We start from the raw sequence: 26,525 nt of genomic DNA, 5'->3' as shown, positions 1-26,525 counted from the left end.
TCTGTACAGAACCAATTAAACCTTTAGTGACAATAGGATGTGTCGAAAACCTTTAAAAGGTCATTCATTCATAACTTACTCCTTTCTTAAAAAAACTGTTTTTAACTACAGCCCTATAAAAGTGTCAATCATTCAGTCTCTTTAAAGTATCAATAGCTGAAACAGCATGCACTTGAAACCTGTCTTAACTTGCGTAAATAAACATTGTGCAATTGACAGAATAGGTCAGAGAGCAAGAGTTATCAATCAAATAATGTTTTCCCTGGAGCAGAATTGTTTCAACAGTCTAATGGATATTTGGGCTCTAGGCTAAGAATGCATCCTAATGTCTCATCCAAAAGATGGTGCCTCTGACAGTACAGCACTCCAATAATAATACACTGGAATGTCAGCCTAGACTTTAGGCTCAAGTCTCTGGGGCAGTACTTGCGTCCACAGCCTTCTGGCTCAGAAGCTACAGCTGAGGTTAAGGTTGAATACAGCACAATGGGTTGAATTCTCAGTCTGGGGTTGGGACCATTTCTGGATCCTGACCCCAAACAGCATGTTTCAGACACATCTTCCTGGGCTTTTAAAAAGAGACAGGCTAATTAATGGCAGGGTGTGGGCTCAATTCAGAGGCTGAAGGGCCAAAGGGAGAACCTCCAGCACTGACGTGTCAGCAGCCCCTCCGGCCGAAGTTGGAGCTGTCAGTTTATGATGGAGAGAGAGAGAGAGAGAGAGAGTGCCTCAACATGGAAGTGTCCTCTGAAGAAGAGACCAATGTTTGATAAAAATATTCTAAATAGCCAGAGCTGCTTGATGGTGACCATGGAGGGATAATCTCTTCACAGGATGGCCAGTGGTCACAGCTGTGGCCTGGTGGCCATGACTGGTGTCATTATGAGTAGGGTCCCTTGCAGCATTACCCCCTCCTGCCCTTTGTTGATGTGAACCCCCATGGCTATGGTCTGGGCAGCTATATTTTGTCTATGTTGCAGACTGGAAATCCCAGTCGGCATGGGAACACAGTCAATTAAGGCTATGTAATTGGCCCCAATTGCTCTCAATTGGCCACCTGATGCTTGCAAGTGGACGGCGGATCCAACTCTGACTCAGCTCTCCAAAAATGGCTCAGAGCCTGGGTTGTGATCATGGTGCTGAACTGGCACGACAGCTGGAAGCTTAAAATTGTGGGCCCACCTGACCACCTCCAATCCTGACCCCACTTCTGAAATCCAGTGCAGTCCACTATTAGGCCATGATAGCATACCAATTGCACTCCAAAAATTGTGTTCCACTTATTGAGTGTACTTGAGGTATAAACTATGCATTAACTTTACACAACCAGCTTTTGCCTGACTAAGCTGCTGTAATTTACTTTGTTGAGATTTTCATGAAAGAAACCTACGTTGGCACAGTCAGATATCAGATCTTTGGGTGTAACTTTGTAGCTGTTTGATTGGGCTGGTGGAAATATTACTGCGAACTTTTGGAAATGAAATAATTTTCGACATTTCCCCACCCACTGATCAGGAGTAAGAATTCCCATAACTAGCATGTCAACCATTGCACCCTAACCGAGCTCAGTTAACTCAGCACAGACCAGGGTTCACACCCTGGGGGCTTCCTGATCTGTGGCTCACCTGCTCACTGGGGAATAAGAAAACTACAATTTGAATGTTGCTGAAAAGAGAGACACGTTGCTGAACCTTTTCATCTTGTACTCATTGGGACAAACACAAGAGTGCCAAATTACAAATGATCACAACAACTTATTAGAAAAGGGGTGCTGATTGGTTGGCAAGTCAACCCTGATTGCCATAGAGGTGGGGAACTGTAACATCCCCAAGCTCCCAAGTAATTCAAAAAGGGCGCAACATTTGAACATATTCCTTTTGTTTGCAGAGAACAGGTCCCTGTGAATGAATGTATGTCACTTTTAACAAGCATAAATGAGTCATATTATAAACTCAACTGATCATCCTAAATTGGTTGTTTGTGTAGGAATTACTACACTCAGGATTATTCACCAAGTGGTGCCCAATCACAGAATTGCAACTAACAATAGAAATGTTGTTTTGGCTTTGCAAACATGGGCTGGCTGAATAATGTCTGTACTCTGCCTGTTATGAACAACTGAAGGAACATGCTGTTTGATTCGATCAGCCCATTGCTGGGGCATACATCCTACGTACCTGGCATCACACCAGAACTGTTAGTCAATTGGGTGGTAAGCAGAACATCTTTTTGGGCTGACGGCAGCATGTTTAGTGGAAAATACCACTTGTGATCTCACACCTCAATAACCAAGAACCACAATTAATAATATATGTGGTGTTTAATGAAGTTGGTAATATATTGGACATCATTGTACTTCCAATAATGCTGTCGCATCCTCCTCTATATGGAATGTCTTTCAAGTCACTTTCCTATGGAAGGAACATTTTTAGAAATTAAATTCAGAAATATAATTTATAATAGGTTTGGCAACTACACGTTGTGACCTATTTCTTGCTTGCTGTGCTGGATCAGGTCTGGTAATCAGCTCTGGCTCAACTGAAGCAACCAGAACTTCAGTGCGTCAGGATTCTGTTCTGAAGATATTTAGGGGAGAAATTTGTTCGCATAGCAATGCTCCTTATGAGGCAAGGCAGGTTTACGTCAATTCCCCACGGGCAGGCAGCACTGTGCCCATGCAGCTTGCCTGCTATCTGCCCCCAGGAGTCGGCATAATCTGAATAATTCCACTAGAACTGATGCTATGCAAAACAATTTCTCCCCCACTGAGTCTTCTCAAAACCTGTGTAACTGGCAGGTAATCCATTTGTACAGGGTTTGTTGGGTACACAATCTTTCTCACCCAGCAATAACCAAGAACACAAGTGCAGCATTTTGTTATGTCTCACTGTTAAATAGTGCACAGGTTCATTGTGGCAACATATAGAACTTAGCATAACAACAGCAGCAATCACTGGCGGTAACCATGATGCTGTTTATGAGCGTTACTTCCAGAATTCCAGCAAAAACAAACAATGTCAAAGAGACCCATTTTCCTACCAAACCTTTGGTGTAATCTCCCATCAGTTAAAGCATAATTGGCTACTGCAATCGATTTTTAAAAAATTTACGTTGATCAGAGAACCTTTAGTGGATTGTGCAAAGACTTATGTTCACTCCACAGGCCTAGTCAGGTTTGAGGGAACATCACAAACAATCATGCAATGGCTTTGGCAGAATTTGTGTGTTGTATTGACTTTTGTTCCTTGCAGCTTGATCACCCAAAGAGAGGGAATATTCTACCTGGATTACCTGGAACGTGTTGACACAACATTTTTTCATGTTTCATATAGAGGAACAGGTTATCCTGACCGTTGTGAATGCCCTATCCCAATCACAACAGTTGTAAAGCCTGCCACAGAAATGCCGAAATCAAAGTGTTTTTGATCAGTTGGCATGACATGGATATGGTATAAAGTTACTTTTCAAACTTCATTCCAAAAATTATTAATTGGGCTTTCACTTCTATTTTCTTTAAAAAAAAGAATGAAAACGAAAGGTGAACTGAATTTGGAATCACAAATAGGCCATTTTGGGAAAACTTAATCAGATTCGTGTTGGGTTTGCAATTCTTTCTGAAAGGATACTTTGTATTTACTTATCCTGTTGTGTGAGTTCTTCCATTGGCTTTCTTGTTAAGATAACATTAAAAATAGGAACATGTGTAAGCCATAAGGCCACTTGAACCTGTTGTGCCATTTAATAAGACCTTGGCTGATCTTCCACCTCAATTCCAATTTCCTGTCGTACCTCCATATCTCTTGATTCTTTTAGTGTCCAAAAGGCTACTGATTCCTGCTTTGAACATACTCAATGACTGAGAATTCATAACCATCTCAGCCCCAAATATCTGGCCCCTTTTACCTTCATTCTAGACTCTCCAGTTAGGGGTAAGCGGCCCCTTAGTATCTACCCTTTCAAGCCATCTCAGAATTTGATCACCTCTTGTTCTCCTAAATTCCAGAGAAAACAGGAATACCCCATTTTAAGCAGTCGGTACGTTCTTGGAAATGACTACTTAAATTGAAAGTATTTATATCAAAGTAAGTTTTCCTATTTAAACGTATCTAACATCAGAAGTTGCATTCACAACCCAAGAATTTTGGCCCCAATGCGTAAGATAAATATGAAATAAACAAAACACAATGTAAATAAATCCTCTACATTCCCAGTGATGTGGCAAAGAACCAAAGCAAATAGATTTTGTTTTTCCTGATTGCTCTAAAGTAAAGCTGCAAAATATCCTCAAGATATATTCGGCATATTTGCAAGAGATCAATTTCCCCTATGCACCCCCCACCCCACCCCCTGTTCATTTGTTTCATACCACCGCTGCTGTGGAACATGCAGAGCCCTTTGTGTGGATCCAGAAGAATGTGTCCTTGGCTGTCGATGGGAGGAGAATGATCCAATGTGGTTGGGGAGGGGGGTGGTGGGGTGTGGTTGAGGAGACCAAGATTTAAGCCAAAAGATTTAGAGAAGAAACAGCCCCTTCATTGATGCACACCGTCGGTAACTATGCAGACAATACAAAACACCTTTGAGCATGGTTCCCAACTACTTTATAACTGTACTTGAAACAAATGAATGGGTAGTAATTTTTTAACTACTTAATAACGAAACTACTCTATTCAGGGTTATTTAAATAGGATATAGCTGTGTAGGCTCATTCTAGTTGATGGGAGTTAGTTGAGTAACTTCCTTGAATTGGCTAATTAGTGGCCAGAGGGTGGCATCTCAAACCTGGAGGGCCAATAGGTGGTCCTTCAGCACTGAAAAAGCTCAACATTCAGCCCATTCAGGCCAAAGCAGTCTGCTTCATTGGCACCCCATCCACCACCTTAAACATTCACTCCTTCCACCACCAACATCCAGTGTCAGTAGTGTGTACCACATACAAGATGCACTGCAGAAACTCAGCAAGGCTCCCCTCTGGCATCACTTTCCAAACCCATGACCTCCACCACCTTGAAGGACCAAGTAAAGCAGGTGCATGGGAATACCACCACCTGCAAGTTCCCATCCAAGCCATACAACATCCTGACTTGGAACTATATCACTGTCCTTCATCATCACTGGGTCAAAATCCTGGAACTCCCTTCCTAACAGCACGGTGGGTGCATGTGTACTGGGTGGACTGCAGTGGTTGAGGAAGGTGGCTCACCACCACCTTCTCAACGGCAATTAGGGATGGGCAACAAGCATCTTGTGAGTGAATAAAACAAAATTTTTCTCCCTGAACCTGTGGGTAGCTACATCCCCTCTCCTGCCTCCTCCATGCCTGCTGCACAGCCACTCTAAGAGGAAGGTTCCCTTTTGCCATAATATAGCTAATTCTCTGAGTTGTTCTACTCCAGCAGGACTCCCAGTGAAGTGGGCAACTGCTCCAGCCAGCTTCACTTCAGCTTCTATGTCTGTGCTCCTTGATCCCCAGTGACTCAGAACTCCCCGTGTACCCGAGAAACAGATGTGTGGGCAAATTATTTAAATTAACCAACTCTGCTGGAACCAGAAGGGTTGGCCACCCCCGTAACCTTGGTTACATCTGCCTGAGCCAGATATGAGGCACTTTTAAAAAAAAAAATTGCTGGTCTGATTTTGAAATTGCCCTCTTCTCCAGCTTCTTCCATTGTTTGTACCTGCTTTATTTTAAATGCAACACATCTGTAATGGTTAGTAAATTAACAAGATGGACAGTGAGCTTCTCCCAACTCTAGACTTCCCCTCTAAACTCTAGGACTAACAATATTCAGAATGAAGGCAGCTTGTGAGGAAGCGTTAGCTGTGGATGATTGTTTCCTCATGGTACTGGCATGTTCTTTACAGTATGGTAATCCGTCACAGTGGTAGATTCTGTTGCAACACAGCTTGGATTAGAGGCTTTTGTCAAGCTGCTACAGGTTTTGTGCTTGTCCGTGTCCTTATTCCTGATGTTTTTGTTGGAGTTTGCATTAGAACATTTCCCTGTTATCTTTCCATGTAACACAATATTTGCTTACGGAGGATTTATACTTTGCTTATTTGCTTTGTTCATTGTTTTTCTATCTTATTGTTGGCTGCTCTGTTGTTACTGTGCTCCATTTGATCATGTGACAGAACTTGTCTCAGCATGAGATTAACTCATTCAAACAGTCTTCCGGGTAATTAATCCGCCTCCAGTCCTTTTTTTTCAATAGTTACTTACAAACTGATTTCCAATGAATTTGCTTCTCACAACCTCAGAATGTCCCAAAGTGCCTTATAGCCAATGATTCTTGTACTTTTGAAGTGTAGTTACTATTGCAATGTAATCATGGTATCCAATTTATGTTGCACAAGTTCCGCAAAACAGTAACAAGATAATGACCACATAATCTGCTTTTGTGATTTCGATTGAAGATTAAAACTTGGTCAGAAGAGCCAGATTAACTCCCCTGCTCGTCAGCATCCCTCTTTGGTAGGCAAGTGCCTGCTCACTGCTCAGTTCCCTTCTCTGGCCCATTCGAGGTCAAGGGATTGCCATATGCTAAATCATGAGAAAAATGTGTCTGCTCAACATCAGTGTTACAGTACCAGAAAACCAGTTATTCCCTTTTCTTTCCACACCCAACAAAGGACCTGATAGTATATGGTGTCCTTCAAGAGATAGTCCAAAATAAGTGATGGTCACTTTTATAAAGACATTAAAGGAACTTAGGAGAAACATCTTTACCTGGAACTTGTTACCGTGGGCATGGATTGAAGAAAATTATGTAGGTGCATTTAAGGAACAGCTAGATAAAAATAGGAGGGACAAAGGAATGTTAGATGATTTAAGGTGGGAGGTGGCTTGTGTGGAGCATGGACCAGTTGGGACAAATGACCTGTTTCCATGATATGAATTCTATCTAATTCTCTCAGTTCCTAAATTAAATTTACTCCAGTCCATGTCTCCAGGTTAGAAGATCTGGGAGAAATACGAATATATGAATTAAGAGCAGGAGCAGGCCATTTGGCCCCTTGAGCCTGTTCCACCATTCAATAAGCTCATGGCTGATCAGGTTGTAATCTCCTGCCTACCCCTGATAACTTTCATCCCCTTGTTTATCAAGATTATATTTACCTCTGCCTTAAAAATATTCACAGGGCAGAATTGTCCCAAATTTGCACTGTGTGGTAGCGAGCAGGAGAAATGATGTTTTACCCTTTGGCCGCAATGGCGGCTCCTCACGCTGAATCATCCCAATCCCGTCACATTAATTATGCATTCCCAGGAAATATGCCATTTCGATGGTGGCGGGCTCTCATTCACCCGCCACGCCAGCACCTCGCTGCCTCATCACGCCGGGTGCCATATTTAAAGTCCAGCCACACACACACACACACACACATCTCAGTGCTTCCAGCCCACAGCTGCTGCATCGGAGACATAGCCCCGAAAGGCAAAAAGACTGCAGCACCCTCGGTTTAATGACACATCCCTCGTGTGCTTTTTGGATGCTGTGGAGGCTCGCCATGATGTCCTCTGCCCCAGCTCTGGCCTCAAGACAGGTAGCAGCATCACCAATCCAGCATGGGAGGCGGTGGTAGTGGTGATCAGTGCCAATGTCCTGCAAAAGAGGACAGTCACCCAGTGCTGCTACAGGATGAATGGTCTCATCCACTTCATCAGGGTAAGTCACTCTTCCCATCATTCTCAACTCACACACTCACACACCTATCACACACCCACAGGGATCTCATACCTCAAGGGTCAACACCACTGACTCTCACACACACCCTCACATCTTCCTCAGGCTCACATCTTCTGGAGCTCGTGGCCTCATCCCGTTCACGTCTCCACACACCACACAAACATTCTATGCCATGCCATATGTCCTGCTCATACTTTCATGTAGAAGCCTGCTCACAGCAGCAGGAAAAGCACGAGCACGAGCACCCCCAGAACGAGGGGGTGACTGGCCCACTTTGAGGAGTGTGCCATTGCGCTGGCTGGTTAGGTTGTGACTGGTGCAGCGACAGCGAAGTCATTGGCAAACACCCACGTAAGAATCCTGCAACACATCATCCCTCTCTCAACGCAACTGTGGGTGCAGTGCTCTTTCTCCTGCTTTGTGACTTTGCTGCCATGTACTAATCATCTCTACTTTGGTTCACAGGGAGCTCTGCCAAGGGTCCAACACCCACAGCCAGCCAGTCCCTCAGCTCCATCTATGTCCTCACCTCCAGCCAAGAGGACACCTCCTCCATTGAAGAGCTGGGAATAAGCAATCTGGAAGACCTGTCACAGCGCTTACCCACACCCGCCACCAGTGCGGAGACACACACCTCAGTGGGACCTAGATCTAGAGCAGGCTCGGGTTCACAATCTGGTGGTCACAGCACAGACACGTGTCCACAGGAGCAGGAGGCAGGTTCAGCCGAGCTCCCCAGGACTTGAAGGACTGCTGGGGAAGAGGCATCTGTGAGGCCCGAGTCAGGTGACGAACCTCTGGATTTGGCCTTCCAGCTCATCCTGGAAAGTCAGCAGAAGGTGGGGGAACATCACAAAAAGCTGTTGGAAGCTCTCAACAGAGCCGGTCGGAGGAGTGCGCCCACCTGCTCCCTGATGAAATGGTGCCAGCATGTGTATGTATGGAGGTCTCCATGGGGAGGATAGTGGACATCATGGAGACCCTGGTCCAGCAGGATGCGGAGATGTGTGCTGACCTGCACTCCATCGCCATGGGTGACTTCCTGCAGTGGGGACGCGAGAAGGAAACGGGACACCTTGACACCTTCCAGGCACCCGAAGGGAGGAGGAGTTACAGCTGGACACCCCAGGGTTATCCACTCAGGACTCTCAGAGGCAGTCCACTCCCTCTAAGTCACCTTTGCAGGTGACCCCCTCAACCTTGTCCTCTGTCATCACAGAGGGAGCAGCTGGCCCACAGGAGGACAGCCAAAGCAAGCTGGGATTCTCAAGACCTTAACTCTCCAGGGGACTGATGCTGAAGACATCAGAGTCAACCATTGTTCAACCTGTCTCCACAGTCTGTCTGCCAATGTCCACATCAAATGCTGCTTCTGAAAGTACAGCACATCCACTGGTTCCCCTTTATCCACAGCATAGTACTCCATCAAAGAACTCCAATAAATTGATTAAGCATGATCACTGTTTCACAAAACCATGTTGACTCTGCCTGTTTGCCTTGAATTTTTCTAAGTGCCCTGCCATAACATCTTTAATAAAAGTTTGTAACATTTTCCCTATGACAGATGTTAAGCTAACTGGTCTATAGTTTCCTGCTTTCTGTCTCCCTCCCTTTTTGAATAAAGGAAAAAATACTCTGCACTGTATATCTGACTGCTCTACTCTTGTGTTGCTCCTCTTTTTCTTTGTTCCTTTGGACCACAAGTCACGATAACAAAAACAGAAAATGTTGAAAATTCTGGGCAGGGCAGATATCATTTGTGGAGAGAAACATAATTAATAGGCAGAATTTCCTAGGGGCAACAGGGGTCTTGACTGCCGGCTAGGGAGCCGGCATGTATCCCACATCAACTCTTTTAAGGAAGGCCAGCCACATCTTGTGCCACTCAGGCACTTGACAGGCCAGCAGGGGCCTTTCCCCAGGATCAAGGACCCCAGAGGCTGGCAGCTCTATTGAATGGCAACACTACTGGGGAGGCGGTGGCTGCTGCTGGGACAACACCCACCTGAGGCCTGGTATTCTCGCTGGATCCCAGGTCATAGGTGAGTGATGGTGGGAGGGGTTTGCAAAGGGCGGGGGGGGGGGATGTGTGGTTGGCTCCCAGCGGTCTCAGAGGGGCTGTCTTTCCTAATGCCGGGTCTCTTGATCAGACACTGAGTGCCTTTGAATGAGGGACCACCTCGCTACCTAAGCACGCAAGCAACCTCGCATGGATTTGCTTGACGTGTTCCCCATGCGTTGACTCTACCCCCACCCCCACCAGCCTGCGTGAATAACAACAACCCTTAAGTGGGCATTAATCACCTGGTTAAATTTCCTCCCTGCCACCAAATTCGCCACAAGAGAGGGCATTAAACTCTGCCCAACGTTTCAGTCAAAGTCCCTTCATCAGGAGAGTTTTTGTTCCAGATTTCCAGAATCTGCTCTATTATGCTTTTGTATTAAGCCACTTGGGCAAACAGAGACCATAGGATAGCAAAATGAATGAGCCAATAAAGTGCATTGCGTACATTGTGAATACAGACTTACTCTTATCAATCAGAACTCTACCTTATACTTGTGAGTTCCTTTAATTTGTTGAAGGATTTTCAACTAATAATTTAGGTATGCTTTCCAATCTGATTAGTTCCATTGGGCGTGAAGTTTGTCATCTTTTCAAAGAAATTCAGGCAGAGCGTAAAACTTGATGTGATTTTCACACTACTGCCAAAGACGGATTTCACTCCCACTAAATTTATATTGGTACTGTCTGATCATCAAACTGACTAACCACTGAATTTGACTTCAAACACAGTTATATGCCAAGGGTCAGTATTTCCTGGGAAATAGAATGTGCACCGACTTGCACAAAACAGTGATTTCGGCTGATTCGTCACCATTCTTTTCACATTCTGGAACTTGAGTGTGCTGTGCACAGACTGGATGTCCCATTTCCCACCTTACAAAAATGATTACTCTTCAAAATAACACAAATGACTGTAAAGATCTTTGGGACATCCTGAGGTTGTGAAAAGCGTCATAGAACAGCTAGTTTTTTTTCTCTTGAGAAGTTGTGTTTATCTTGCCAAAGATTGTAGGCAGTGTACATATATACATATATATTATATATACCACAGCAGTGAATAAACTTTGTCACTATTCTATAGTGGACAGAGTATCCCATCCGATTGCATGACTGCTCTGTGAGAAAATGTCACATTATGATCAGAAAACTACATTTGAATAGTTTGCTTTTGGCAATCTTGTAGGGTGAATAAATCTGCTAATCAACCGTATAATATCTTTTGATGTACCTTGTAATGGTAATTCTGTTTATCCAAGTATGTGGAACATTTTCACCATGGTAAAGGTGCTATATAAATGCAAGCAAAATACTGTAGATGCTGGAGACCTGCAATAAAACCAGAAAGTGCTGGATCTGGCAGCATCTGTGGAGAGAGAAACAGAGTTAATGTTGAGTCCAGTATGACTCTTCTTCAGGGCTAGATAAATACAAATTGTAGAAATGTCACCATGGATCAGGCACAGAGTGTACTGGGAGACGGCATTCCCAATGACAGCCACAAGTGGTACAAAAATAGACTCAATGGCTGAAGGAACAAAAATAAATCGCGTGCTTTTGAAAAATTCAATATACCAGGGAGTGATTTCAAGACTATAACCTGACTTGTATGTTTGGATGATGCTTTTAATCACTGAGGTTTCATTGTTGTGTTTTATGACATTAGAATTTTATTTCCTAACTCTTGTCTGAGTCTATCATTGATTCTCAGTCCCTTTGTTACCTCTAGACTTCACTATTCCTACTCACTCTTGGTAGGCCTCCCATGTTTAGTACTCTGTAGTAACTAGATTTGTTGTCCCTCCCTCCTGTCAATCACCACCTTGTGACACAGTTGTGGAGGCTTCGACCAATAAGCTTCTTGCGCGGGCTATGCTTTGGGGCTTGGCTTTTCCAACGGTGAGGTGGCAACAAGCATATAAGCATCTCTACGTGTGTCCTGAATAAAAGTTAAGCCTTTTTGCGCCAAATCTGCTCCTCCCTCAAATTATTACATCTGGCGACGAGGATAAATCCGACTTCTCTTTCATACTTGGCCCTGGTTGCTCGGCCCACAATCGCGGGGGTCCCGGACGGCACGGAGAGCCGACGACGGCAAACAGACCGCTCCTAAGTTTAAAATAGACGGGACCTGCAGAATTCAAGGAGGAAAAGGAGAAGGGGCTCCTGCAGCATTTTCTTTTGAAGAGGTCACAGAAAAAGCGCTCCAGCCCCGCTGAGCCTGCCAGGATCCCGAAAAGCGAGGGAAAATGGCAGAGGCGGAACTGACAGGTTGCTGACAGCCTGAGGTTTAAAAAAAACTGATCGCTGCCTTAAAGCAGTAACCACATTTAGAGCGGCAAACGCAAGAGAAAGGAAAACAGCCGGCACTCGCAGAGGGAAAAAGAAAAATCATGTTGTTACTCAGGAGGATCAATCCATACGATGCAGATGCAGGGGATTGGAGTCAGAGTATCGAGAGACTCGGTTTCTATTTCATTGTGAATGAAATTACTGACGGAGTTAAACGGAGAGCTGTCCTGCTGAGTGTGTGGGGAAGCAAAACCTGTAATCTTATCAGAAACCTGACTGCCCGGGTGCAGCCAGCACTAAGTTGTACAACGAGTTAGTGGAGCTTGTGAAGGCGCATTTTCAGCCAAAACCGTCTGTAATGAAGCAGCGCTTCAAGTTCAACACGGGAGCTCGTGCTCCAGGGGAATCTGTTGCTCCCTTCATGGTGAACCTGAAACAGCTGACCGAGTACGGGGAGGTCAGTGATGCCTTGAATGATATGCTGCAAGGACAGGCTTGTGTGTGGGACGAATGAGGACGCCATACAGCACCATTTGCTTGCTGAATGGGAGATTACTTTCAAACATGCTCTGGAGCTTTCTCTCGCTATGGAGAGTGCCGCATAAGATTCTCAGGGTTTGCAGCACGTAAACAATGGAGCAGCGCAGCATGTTAGGCAGAAGCCTGCCGCTGAGCATAGCGCAAAGAGTGGCACAGCAGATTGTCAGTGTGGTTCCCTGTCCACCAAATGACAAGTCAGGAAGGCTAATTACAATGCGTCAGCCAACAAGGTACACATTTGCCATAGACGTGTGGGAAATCATGGAGCAGAGGTATGCAGATTTAAAGAGGCAGAGTGCAACTATTGCCACAAGAAGGGGCAACAGGCTAGGCAGTGCAGAACAAAAAGTAAACCAACAGCAGAGAACAAATCTGATTGAGTCAAACTGACGCTGCAGAAACTGATGCTGCTGATGTATACTCTCCATATCATGTTTCAGCCATTAAATCTGAGCCCATTGCAGTGACACTGCAGGTGAATGGCAAACAACTGCAGATGGAGGTAGATACTGGTGCTTCAGCTACTGTTATTGGGGAGCACACATTCAAGTACATCAGGGAAGGGAGTCAGCCATTGACATTGGAGCACACGTCCACCAACCTACACTGGAGAGCCCATTCATGTCAGAGGCATTGCTGTGATCCAGTCAACTTCAACAGCAGACAGCCTAGCTTCCTGTCATGGTGATACAGGGGAAGGGGCTCAGTCATTTTAGTCGAGATTGGCTGCAGAAAATAAAACTAGGCTAGTCAGAAATATTCAATTTGGAGTCTGATGAAACTCCAGAGCTCTTGAAGAAATGTGACACTGTTTTTCAAAATGAATTGGGAAAAACTGAAGGGCATGCAAGCTAAAATACACGTTGATCCCTAGGCAACACCACATTTCTTCAAGGTCAGGCCAATGCCTTACTCATGGAGGGAAAAAGTCGAAGCAGAGTTGTATCGGTTGGAAAATCTGGGAATCATTCAACCTGTCCAGTTTTCTGAGTCAGCTGCACCCATTGTTGCAGTTGTCATGCGAGACCACACCATACCTCTATGCAGCGACTACAAGCTGACAGTCAACAGAGCAGCAAAGTTAGACAAATACCCCATTCCCAAAATCGATGACTTGTACACAAAATCAGCAGGGGGCAAGTCATTCACAAAGCTAGATATGAGTCATTGTCATGAAGAGATATTAATCTATACAATGTTATTGGAAATTATTTTAAATTGGGCTTGCAGTAGGGTCTGTGTCTGTGGGTGAGAGTCTGGGTGCTTTGATGTATAATAATTTTGAGATGTAAAACAGTAAGTTAGAGAGTACATTGGAATTTGTTGAATAAACCATTCAAAGACAGGGTGAAATCTTGCACCTAGCTAGGAGACACCAGGCAATATGTTTATGCCTCTATTAAAATTGGTACTATGAAAGGGGTTTCATTGTTAGAAGAGGTGGAATTCAAAGGGCCTGGTGATACAATGAGAATTTACATTCAAAGGGAAGGCTAGGTATATACAGAAGAGTTTTGGTGGGGAAGTCAGAGGCATGTGAGATCTAAGCCGCCTGTAAGCCTACAACAATGCGAAGGAACAAATTGAAAGGGACCTTATTTTGAATTTGTCAGAAGAAATTGCTTTGCCTGGTGTCTGTTTAAGTCTATGGGTTATTGTTGCCTTGGGGAAGATTACCCGGGTGTGATTAATTTGGGGATTTGTTTAATAGTTATTATGGTAGTAATTTGTAGCCATGTGTATGTATTTAATACCTTGTAAAATTAATAAATGTTTAATTTAATTTATATAAAAAACCTCTGGAGGCTTGGTGGTTTCATTTCTGAATTCAGAGTTGCATCTCAAACATAGCAATTGAAACTATAGGTTATGACAGTTGTTTAAAGTTTCCCTCTGGGATTTTAAATAACTCAGCCTTTGCCAACTTTTGTGTCATAATAGTCATGCCCATCAGCAGTTGGAATTGGACAGCATGTCAAGAGTGTATGTGACAATCAATACTCATAGAGGCCTCTACAGTACATCTGGCTGCCTTTTGGAGTTCCCTCCACATGAGCTATTTTTCAGCGAACCATGGTAATTCTCCTGCAGAGGCTTCCACGAGTGGTCATGTACCTAGATAACATCCTCGTCGCTGGACTGACTGAGGCTGAACATTTAGTTCACCTTGAGGAAGTGCTGAAAGGATTCCTGGAAGCAGGTGTGCAGTTGACGTCAGAAAAATGCACATTACAGGCATCTGAGCCACAGAGCGGACGCTTATGGGGTTGCATCCTGTTGAAGACAAGGTCCAAGTGATTAAAGAGGTACCATCATCCTGTAATGTGACAAAGCTTAAATCATTCTTTGGGATGATAAATGATTACAGCTGTGCCTAATCTGTCCACTGTGCTTTCACCACTCCGCCTATTGCTGAGGAAGGACCATCGCTGGTCATGGGGCTCACAGCATGAAGAAGCCTTTGCAGCAACAAAGAAACTGCTTCAGTCATCTTGCTTGGTGATACATTATGACCCAGCTAAAGAGCTAGTGTTGACGTGTGATGCTTCTCCCTATGGCATAGGAGCCATATTGTCGCATAAAATGGAGGACGGGTCAAGAAAGCACATACACATGGAAAGCCCATCGGCTACGTTTCAAGAACACCCACCCAGGCTGAAAAGGGCTACTGCCAGCTGGAGAAGGAAGAGCTGTGGGTTGTGTTTGGTGTCAAGAAGTTTCACCAATACCTGCGTGACGATATTTTGCAATTGTGTCTGACCATAAGCCGCTGACAGGTTTGTTCAGCGACGACAAAGCTAATCCACTTATAGCTTCAGCGAGAATCCAGTGTTGGGCCCTGACTCTATCAGCTTATGAGTAGCCATTCATATACCACCTTGGCTTGCATATAGCCAATGCAAACGCATTATCTTCTGTTACTGGGCAGCACTGCTAACACAAGAGTTTGTGTTGTTGTTAAATTTTTTGGATTCATCACCTGTATGTGCCAAACACATCAAGAATTAGACAAGCATAGATCCAGTACTGTCAAAAATCAAAGAATTTGTTTTACAAGACTGGCCAAGTACCCATGTGTCCGATGACCTGCGTCCCTTTTATTCCAGGAGAACTGAACTGAATTGCCAGGACGGAATCTTGCTGTGGGGTTCCAGAGTTCCCAAGGTAGACAGTCACTCTTGACGAACTCCAAAGCGCACACCCAGGCACGTCAAGAATGAAGATATTGGCGCGTAGTTACGTCTGGTAGCCAGGAATAGTGACATCAAGAACATGGTTAAACACTGTTCCCTTTGCTAGAAACACCAGAAGCTACCTATTTCAGCTCCTCTTCAGCCATGGGAATGGTCTGGCCGTGTTTGGGTCAGACTGCATATTGACTATGTGGGACCGTTGCTGGACACCATGTTCCTGTTACTCATTGATGCACATTCAAAGTGGCTTGATGTCCACAAGGTAAAAAAAGCACCTTCAGCTGCAACTATTGAGAAGCTCCCTCACTCTTTTAGTATACAAGGTTTGCTTGAGATTATTGCCTCCGATAATGGAACAGTTTTCATCAGAATCAAATTTCAGAGGTTCACAGACCTGAACGGTATCCAGCACATAAAGGCTGCTCCCTGGCATCCTTCATCAAATGGTCTCGCCGAAAGTGCTGTCCAGACCTTTAAAGCCGGTATGAAGAAGTTGTCTGGAGGTACTCTGGAGTGTCGTATTTCCAGATTTCTTCTGGGTTACTGCACAACACCACAGATCACTATGGACTCCATCCCGTCAGAGCTGCTGATGAAGTGCCACTTGCGCACATGTTTGGATTTCGTATTTCCCAATTTGGAGGGGAAGGTGAGGCAGAAACAAACTATTCAAATTGAACCATGGCCTACACAGCAGTGCTGGCACATTCGAAGTAGGCCACCCTGTGTATGTATAACTTTAGAAGTGGACATGGCTGGATTCTAGGAGCCACCATTTCAGAGGCAGAATATTGCACAAACATGTGGATCATATTCGAGCAAGAGAAACATCCCAACGAATGCAAGATCAACTTGCTATTGATGTTTCGCTGCCAACCTCTGAGGTGTATGCTCGCCGTACAGCTGCCATTCCTGACATACCCACCAAGCTGCTGAATACAGACACACCCAGTTCCAGTGATGCATCTTTTTGCACAGCTCAAGGTGCCATTACTCCTTTTCCAGAACCTCCCTCAGCAGAGCTGTGTCACTCTGACTGCCCCTGCAGAGCACCTCAGGGACTTAATCTGTGGTCACAAGAGACATTACAAAAGTTTTGTTAATTTTCAGACATGATACTGTCAACACAAGGAGCTTAAGGGGGAGAAAATGTAGTAAATAGATTTGTCATCCCTCCCTCCTGTCAATCAACCACCAAGTGACATGGTTGCAGAGGCTTCGACCAATAAGCTTCTTGCACAGACTGTGCTTTGGGGCATGGCTTTTCTGATAGTGAAATGGCGACAAGCGTGTAAGCATCTCTACATGTGCCCCGAATAAAAGTTAAGCCTTTTTGCACCAAGCTTGCTCCTCCCTCAAGTTCTAAATTTGAGGCCATCCAAACTCTACTGCTTGTATCCTAAATCGCACCAAGTCGCATTCACCCATCATACATGTGCTTGCTGAAAGACACTGGCTCCCATTTAAGCAAAGCCACGATTTAAAAAATTCTTATCCTTGTTTTCAAGCACTGTTTGAAATTTAAACTAGGCAGCTTGACACGAGTATCCTGATGAGTGCAAGATGAAAAGCTTAGACATGTCACTTTTTCAGCAATACTCAAGCTCAGTATTGTTTAAACCTCTTCCCAATTATAGAAACAATACAGTACACCACCTGCAACTTACCCTTCACTAAAACATATATTTCAAAGAGCAGATCGCACATTTATTATTTGCCAATGCTAGAATGAATATTTTTTAAAATGCTTAAAGAATGAATTATAATGTGTTAGTTGCATATTAAATGTGCTTCTGAAATGTATATTGAATCTCAAATTGAAAAAATGATCCACAGGCCCAGGTTAACGCTCTAGCAACCAGTGGAACATAAATTCAATATTAAATCTGGAATATAAAGCTAATCTCAATAATGGTGATCATGGAAACTAGCACTGATTGTTTTAAAAACCCATCTGATCCACCACTGTCCGTTAGGGAAGGAAAGCTGCCATCATTACACTGTCTGGCCTATGTGGGTCACCAGATCCACTGCAAGCTGGTTGACTCTCAACCATCCTCTGAAATGGCTGAGGTTAGCCACTCAGTTTAAGGGCAATTAGGGATGGGCAACAAACGTTGGCTTTGCCAGCAATGTCCACATCCCATGAAAGAATAAATGAAAAGAAACATGAATTTTCCAACATTCCTGTAATATGTTCTGACTCTCCCAAGAGTTAATTGGATTTGTTACATACAAAAGCAACTTTATTTAACCTTCATGCCTCCATTCATATTTCAGGTAATTACAAATGCATACGTTTAAGGATGTGTACTATAGTTCTTCAATTCACAGCTCAGCTTATATGAAAGTTGAATACAGAAACGCAAAGCACTGACGGAGAAGTTTCGGGACACATGAAAAACTAAACACTTGTTCATTTTTGTCTTTCAGACTGGGGCAAAACAGAACATCCTCTCACAGAATTTCATTACAGGGACTCCCTTTACATTTCTGGGTGATATCATCATTTTACAGTAAGATGAAAAGCTCTGGATATATTTACAATACATACATTGTACATAAATACAAGAACAACACTTACATAAATGTTAATAAACGTGTCACATACTTATTGCCTGAACTAAATAGTGTACAAAGACCAAGAAAAGGCAATCTTCTTCAGAAGATCCAAAAATGGAATTCATTCCTAAAGAAGAAAACACTGGGGTTTAAAAACTATTGCAGGACTTATGCAAGTCCTTTAATAAATCAGCCAATTTGTATACTTTGTTTGCAAAATTCACTGGGTACACTTTAGAACTAAAAGTTAGAAGCCTTCCAATTTAGTTTCTTCCCCGCCACCCCCAATGCTATTTACAGTCTATGTAAAACTATGACTCTCAAAATACTTTGAACTTTCACATATAATACATTATATTTAAAATAGATGTCCTAACTAGTACAGTAAAATATCAGAATGGTTTTTGAGAGTTTGGATGTTAATCCCTGTATAAATCTTTTTTTTTCTCAACTGAGGCTAATTCAAAGTGCAAGACATTGTGTCTTTGTGGCTTCAAAAGGAGCTGGTAACTTTTAAGGACAGTATCCATCTTCAAGAAATCATACTTTCATCTCCTGGACTTTAAGCTGCAACTTTAAACCTTGGCCTTCACTGATTTTTTTTCTGTACAAAATGTTTTGTTAGTAAGTTCAGATGTGAGGGTGATTCATATTTCATAAAACACTTACAGTTTAATTATGGTATTTTATTAAATTAAGTGGAATGGGTATTTTGATAATTTCACAAGATAGACTGCTGTTGAAGCAACTTGTGAAATTTGGAGAGAGAGAACTAAGATGTTAAAGTTAATGGCCCTGTCTGTTATGGTGGGTCCTCAAAATCAGGTTCATATGAAGGCCAACAGTTTACTCCTTGAAGAATACTGCCCTGTGAGGGGGTAAGGGGTTTAATACTTTCAACATTATTGACAATTTGTGCAACACAAGAATGAACTCGGCACTATTAGTATTCCAATTTCACATTTGTACAAACATGTTGTCTCGACAAGAAGACAAGTAGAAATCAGCATATCAGAAGAAAGACACCTCCGACTCTCCCTTTTCTTCTTCATGTGATATAATGTCACATTAATCGGGTTAGAAGATGCTACTGGCAGGCTTCAAATATCAATAAGAGCGGCTCTGCGCTGTGTTTATCAGTCTTTTTTGATTTTTGATTTTTTTTTTCCCCTAGAAATATTGCTGTCTTCAAGCAGATGAGCGGAATGAACTGTCACCTACTGTACATATGATCTTAAAAAGTAGATTTGAACCAGTCAAGATAATATGGATAAACACTCATAGAAAACTCATACAGTTTCCCCAATAGTGAGGTGAAAGAGTTTAACTGTGCCTGTGTGATTAAGACAGTGATTGCTTAAAGAAGCCTCCTATACACAAGGGACATTATCATTAACTGAAACCCAGCAAAGTAGACCTTAGCTCTTACTTAACTAACAAATTATTGTCGGCTGTTTCCCTGTTAAGTAAAAAGGAATCTAATTCATGCACTTCTAATTTGTACAGTAATACACCGCAATATAAAAACTCTTAGTAATGACTGATACTCTGGAGAGTTGTAGCAAGTTCTTCACTGGTAATCTTAAGCAATGACTAACTAATGAAATTGTCATTTTCTCCCCATCACTGCTGCCTGTTATCAGCAGAACCTTTTCCTATTTTTACCTTGCATTTCATGTCGAGCATTAAGTGTTCTAATGGACGGTGCCAGCAACCAATAGATGGGTAAATGCATAACTCTGTGTGGTTCAAATGCTGCGGTTATGAAAGATAATGTGGCAGTAGACCATCACTCCATAGCATTAATCAAAGTCCAACAAATAGAAAGACTTAGATTCTATATGTAGAACAAGGATTCTGTGATATGTTGCCCACACTATTATTATTAGAGGCCTACGAAACACTGCACTTAATGGTAAATTTGCTTTTGAATAATATTGGGCCAACATGATAGCTCCCTTTTTATGTCATAGTTCTACGAGATGCTATTTTCTGATGGAAACACAACTGAAACAAAATAAGGCTTCAGGTATTTATGATAGCCCATTGAATGTGATTAAAAGCTAGAATAGACCTACAGGCTTCTAATAGAACCAATAACGCATAGCCCAAAAAAAAAATCCATATTCCTAATTTGCACATAGTTTGTTAATACATTTCTTTGACACTATGTGATACACCCCTACATAACTTAATGGAAAATAAAACTGGATCAATGTGGTTCCAGTGAGAAATGCACAATCCCCGGTGAGTGCAGTCATGCAGGTGGCTGGATACCTGGAAAAGCATAAGCACCAAGTCATAACGTACTATGGTGTACAACAAGTCACCAAAGCTGTACTGCCTCTATTTCCCCCCACCCACCCCCAGTTTATTTACGTGACCCAGTAGAGATCACTGCAGCTGATGTAATTCTTCAACTAAAGGAGGGGTTTTTGATTGATTCTGTTGCAGAATAGTGACCTGTCCATCATGATCCATGATCCTGCTACTGATGCATAAATCACTTCATCGAGTGTGGACCGTGTTATCCTCCACGCACCAATGTTTAGGGCATGAGTGCGCAGTAGAGGAAAACATCCTCGCTTGTTGTTTTTTTATTTCTCAAATGAGGTCTCTACAAGACAGAGCTTTCCAAACCAGTATAAAAAAGTGGAAATAGAAATGATGGGTTAAACTAAGTTCTGAACTAACATTTAGCACTAAATATCATCCTATTGCTACAGGTTTATCCAGTAGTTGAAGAATCGTAGTAAAGACAAATTGATTTAAAATGAGAACTATCTTTTAAAAAAATGCACCAACTCATTATGAATAGCCTTGGACAAGAACGCAGGCCAAACTGAAACAATCTAAATTGCTAAATGGCCAACAGTTGGTTTTGACTGTCAGCAGTGGGAAAGATTAGAGTGCTTTTTATCTTTTTCCTCCTTTCGGATGATTGGAGATGTCTCCTCACTCAATACTCTTGATAATTCAGCCCAGCTGAATTCGGGAGGGGTTTGGAAGAGATCCTGCTCTGGTGCCCCATTGTTCTCCAAAACACTTTCAAACAAGCATGTGCCTTCGACGATGCAGTGCCAGGTGATCGGAGCGTGAGAAACTGCGGTCACAGTCTGCACACTTGAAGGGTTTTACCCCCGTGTGCTTGCGGTAGTGCCTTGTAAGCTCATCCGAACGAGCAAATTTCCATGTACAGCCTTCCCATGTGCATTTGTAAGGTTTTTCACCTGAAAGTAGGCATAAAAGAAGCGAGTTAAAATTAATGGCAACATTGTTCTGGTGATATTTATGCCCTTAAAGGAGGAGCCAACTTTAAAAAACACAGTCCAAGTAAATAACAGCATGTAGTAACTACGGAAGACCATCTCACTGCAAAATAAGAAAAGAGCAATTAATTCCAATATAAAAACCATTATCAGAATATATTTCAGAAGGACAAATTACAGAAGGGAGGCCATCTGGACCATCCTCAGTGTGCCAGCTCTTTCAAAGAGCTTTTCAATTAGTCCCACTCCCCCACTTTTTCCCCATAGTTTCTACATTCTTCCTCTCCAAGTATTTATCTAATTTCCTATTGAATATTACTGAAATCATAGAATTATAGAATGGTTATAGCACAAAGGGAGGCCATTGGGTCCGTTATATCTATGCTGGCTCTCTGTGAGAGCAAGTCACCTCTTTCCACTCCCCCTGTAGCCCTGAAAATGTTTCCTCTTCAGATAATGGGCAGCATTTTTATCATTAATATTTTCAGGTGCCTGATTCCAATTCTTGGACTTTTTTCTCCGCCAGCTTTTTGAAAATTTATTTGATGGTTTTCCGGTCTGCAGCTCCCCAAGGCAGCTCTATGCCCTGAGGGAGCTTTCTCTCAGCGCTCGCCCGCGTTGACGCCATCGCCCATCCTCCTGCCGCCCCCTCCCCCCACCCCCAGCAGTGCTGAGCTTTTCAGCGTGTGTTTGACGCTGGCAGGCTGTTAATTGGCCAGCCAGCGTGAAATCGCGGTCGGGGGCCGATTGTGGTCGGCGGTCCGTTTTGCGGCCGATCCCGGGCACACCGAGCTAAAAATACAGGCCCGTGGCTCAGAAAACCCCCAATGATGGTACAATTTATTAAAGAAAGCAATGTCCAAGAAACTCCCGGGAAGAAGACACCTAATGGAACAAAAGTTGAAGACACCATCAAACCTTGCCAGCACTGTGGCACCAAAAAGCCCCACAGGCACGAACCATGTCCTGCAAGCACTGCAGAATTCTTTCACTGCAAAAGGTTTGGCCGCATTGTTAAGGTGTGCAGAACGAAAGCCTCTAGAAATACAGTAGATAACGGGAGAGTCTTCACACACAAAGCCATCAATGAAATTGAGGAATCTCAACAAGAAAAGGAACGACAATGTTTCCTCAGTGAGATCAAAGACACCCCAGATACACATGCCAGAATGTAGATATTTGTGTCAATGGACATATCACTAATTCCATATTGGATACAGAAGCAAGCATGACAGTCTTATCAGACAAAGAACCATGGCTAGAAACAAAATGCCTGAAGCCAACTACAATCCGGTCATTTGGTCCAGGAGGGATCGTGCTACAGGTTAAAGATACGTTGCAAGCAACACTCCAATATAAGAACAATCAGATACTGGAAACATTATATGTCCTTAACTGTCAGGGATTCTCTCTTCTGAGTTCAAAAGCTTGTGTCAACCTCAATCTCATCCAAAAGGTTGAGGAATTCAATCAGCAAGATCCAGGTCTGACTTCAAAAAAAGACTTTCTGAAACCATTCACTGATCCAGGAAGGCTGAAGACCAAGTACAGCATAATGTTGAGGAAAGATGCTAAACCTGTGTGTCTTTTCACACCTAGGAAGGTACCACATCCACTGATGAAGCAGGTTCAGTTGCAACTAGAAGACATGGCCAAGGTGGGAGTCATCACTCCTGTCACTAAGCCTGCCAAGTGATGCTCCGGAATGGTTCTGGTTCCTAATTCAATTGGGTCCCTTCGCACTTGTGTGGGTTTGACTCAACTTCACAAGACTGTGGCGAGGGGAATTCACCCAATAACCTCAGTAGACGACAGCTTAATTAAGCTATCCAAGAGTACAATGTTCTTGAAACTGGATGCCAATAACCGCTTTTGGCGGATGCCGTTAGTTTTTTAAAAAAATCCTTTATGGGAACTGGGCATCACCAGCATGGCCAGCACTTGTTACTCATCCCTAATTATCCTTGAACTGGGTGGCTTGCTCAGCCACTTCAGAGGGCAGTTAAGAGTCAATCACATTGCTGTGAGACTGGAGTCACGTGTAGGTCAGACCAGGTAAGGATGGCAGATTTCCTTCTCTAAAAGGCATGGGTGAACCCAATGGGTTTTTATGACAACTGGTGATGGCTTCATGATTCCCATTACTGTTCTAACTTTGTATTCCAGATTCATTAATTGAATTTAAATTCCACCAGCTCCCTGTGGTGGGATTATGAACCCTTTGCCCCCCAGGGCATTAGCCTGGGTGATGACTCCAGTGATTTTACCACCATGCCACCATTGCTGCCTTCCGTTTATGTAAACAATGGCAGTGGTTGAGTGCCGAGTAAAAAGTAGAAAAATGCAACTTGCGCAATCATTTTGAATATCATGCAAAATACAGATAGCCACTCTCTGTTATCCTAATCCTTTCCCACTCACTTGTTTTCTCCTCAGCTCCATTAATGGATCTGGCATACAGTGTATGTGTTTTTTTGCTTTCTTTACGACCTCAGCAAAAAAGCTGAAGGATTTATATTTTACCAAAAATGTCATCACAGCAGGCAGGAGAGGGGTGCAAGACGAGGGGATTTCATTTTCAAGTATTCTGTAATTGAGGGGAATAGGTCTCACAGCAAGTCCTGACCTGTTCTGTGAACAGCCAATTAGAAAAAAAGCTTCTGGATATTCTAGCTCCAAATGGCCACTTGGAGCAGGAGCTTGTTGTCGCCGTACATCTGGGAACTTGCATAAGTTCGGGGTTCAAATTTCTTAGCTAGCTCCAGGCCTCCGACTGAAAAGATTATTACTGGCATTCCAATTATAAAAAATGACATCATAAGGAAGTTTAATTTTTTCCTGTACTTGGTGTAATTTTTCTTTAAATCTCTTGCGATGTTACAAACATCACTTCCGTCAGTAAGTATTCAGGTTCATGAAGAAGTCATAATGGTACAAAGTACTTAGCTATAAAGTAGCCATTATTCACTAGGTTGGGTACTTTAAGACATATAAAAGCATAACTTAATGACTGCAGAATATTCAAGAAGAGCACAGTCCACATCTAAACCTTCAAGCAGAAACTGCCTCAATCAGTGGTTGGCACATTCACTGAGACAAGGCAGGTGGTAATGAAAACTCTTCTATACTGCTTCATGTTATGAGTTTTTGTTTAACTAATAACATTAGCAAAATAAAGTAATGTGGTTATGTTGGAACAATCCAGTGTTCCAACAAGGTTCACACTGTCTCGTCCTTCTGCTCCAAAGTGGGGGAGATTGCTGGGGGTAGGGAAAAAATCATAGGGGGCTTGCAAGATGGGAATTTGATTTGCAGACAAGATGTGGAGACAGTCCTGGAGCTGATCTGGTTATGCCTTGTCAAAGCATTCATGGATTTGCAGGAACCAGACCAAGTGGGAATATTTGCTGATCAAATAACTGTGTTCAAAATGACCAATCCAGCATTTGAAAGCTTTTTTCCAAAGCTTTTTCTGGTAATATGCCCTCATACCTTCACTTCCGAGACCCCCTATTCCAAACGTACATTTCTAAGTTGTGAGATGGGTCTCCTTGAAGGGGAAAGGTGTTTGTTATGATCAACAAAAACTTGAGATTTCAGTTACTTAATTATTGCGACAGCTTAAAGCAGAGTGTATATTAAACACTTGCATCGTTCACTTTGCTTGTATATAATTATAACTCCTGTAGATAAAGGTATTTACTAATGTTAGCCTGGGTCACAAAGTAGTATTTTCTATCTTTGGGGAGGACAAGAGTGCATGTAACATAACATGTAATGTTAAGTGGGAAATAACTTGGAAAATTGGATATTGTTATTGCTGGTCCCAGTCACAACACTGAGGCAATTAAGGGAGAAACTAGACAAATACATGAGGGAGAAAGGAACGGAAGTATCTATTGATAGGGTGAAATGAAGTAGGTTGAGAGGAGGCTCACGTGCAGCATCAATACTAGCACAGATTAGGAGGGCTCAATGGCCTGAATCTATGCTGTAAATTCTCTGTGATGGATAAGGGTGGTGGTATCAGATTATAGAAAGCACAGTTTTATTTAAGGAAACAAAGTTGCTTTGAGTGAGCTCTCTTTTATTTTCTTCTCTAACCTATAAAGTCAGGAACTGCTCTAGAACTGTGGTTTGTACTTCCTTGAGTATTCACTTGAGTAAACCGATAACTTTTGCTGCAATCTCTGACTCAGGTGGAATCTTTAGTAATGCTTTCATTTCAAGGAAATTCAATTCGAGACCAGCCTGCTAAATAACCCAGAGAGCCAAGATGGCCATAAGAAACGATCAATGCGGGGAGGAGAGAAACGGTTTCAGACAACCGGGAGGATTCGTAACCATATCATGGGCCACAACTTCCAAGCACATTTCTCGCCCGAACTTCTGACCTGTGCCTGGTGAGAAAGGAACAGCGCAGTGGGTTCCCGAGTCACTCAGTGCAGGACAGCTGTGTCAGGGGGAATGAAGCCACGTCTCTTTTTACAGCACTGGTTGCCATAAAGCTGGTGAGTTTAAAGATCCCTGTGTTTAAAAGCCACTTTGTGAAGCCAGGGAGAAGATAAGAGTGCAAGGTAAGTAAGTAGGATGGGTCTGCAGGAACAGGGAGGTGAGGGGTGGTGGTGGTTAGTCAGGGAGGGTCAGGAGGGTTGTTGGGGGATGGGATGGTAGTCATGGGGTCCGGCAACAAGGGGATATTGGGGGTGGGGTCAGTACTATAGTTACCCAGGAGTTACAAGTGAGTTCAATTCTCCTAACTTTTCATGGGTATCTGTTCTGGTAAGAGAGTCGGAACCATCCAAAGTCTCTGATTTAAATTGGAGTATCGGTTGGTTCCCAGTGCAGGGTAATTGCCCTTTGGAAGTATATACTTCCCAGGCAATTCCCAAGCAGTCCTTTCCTGGGTAATTCT

At 43.1% G+C, this 26,525-nt stretch overlaps 1 protein-coding gene across 5 annotated transcripts in view; it reads right to left on the bottom strand.

Moving 5' to 3' along the window:
• Nucleotides 1–18,007: 18,007 nt before the first annotated feature.
• The window catches only part of klf12b (Kruppel-like factor 12b), a 243,472-nt gene continuing 234,954 nt past the window's right edge, over nucleotides 18,008–26,525 (bottom strand). For all 5 annotated transcript variants that reach the window (XM_041198790.1, XM_041198792.1, XM_041198793.1 and 2 more), the window contains one exon: nucleotides 18,008–21,571. In XM_041198790.1, the coding sequence (XP_041054724.1) occupies nucleotides 21,390–21,571 (182 nt within the window). In that variant the 3' untranslated portion in view covers nucleotides 18,008–21,389. The remainder of the gene's footprint in view (nucleotides 21,572–26,525) is intronic.

Source organism: Carcharodon carcharias, chromosome 11, assembly GCF_017639515.1.
Source record: "Carcharodon carcharias isolate sCarCar2 chromosome 11, sCarCar2.pri, whole genome shotgun sequence".
Lineage (NCBI taxonomy): Eukaryota > Metazoa > Chordata > Chondrichthyes > Lamniformes > Lamnidae > Carcharodon > Carcharodon carcharias.
The sequence above is the reverse complement of the archived record's forward strand: the minus strand, read 5'-3'. Positions and strand labels throughout refer to the sequence as shown.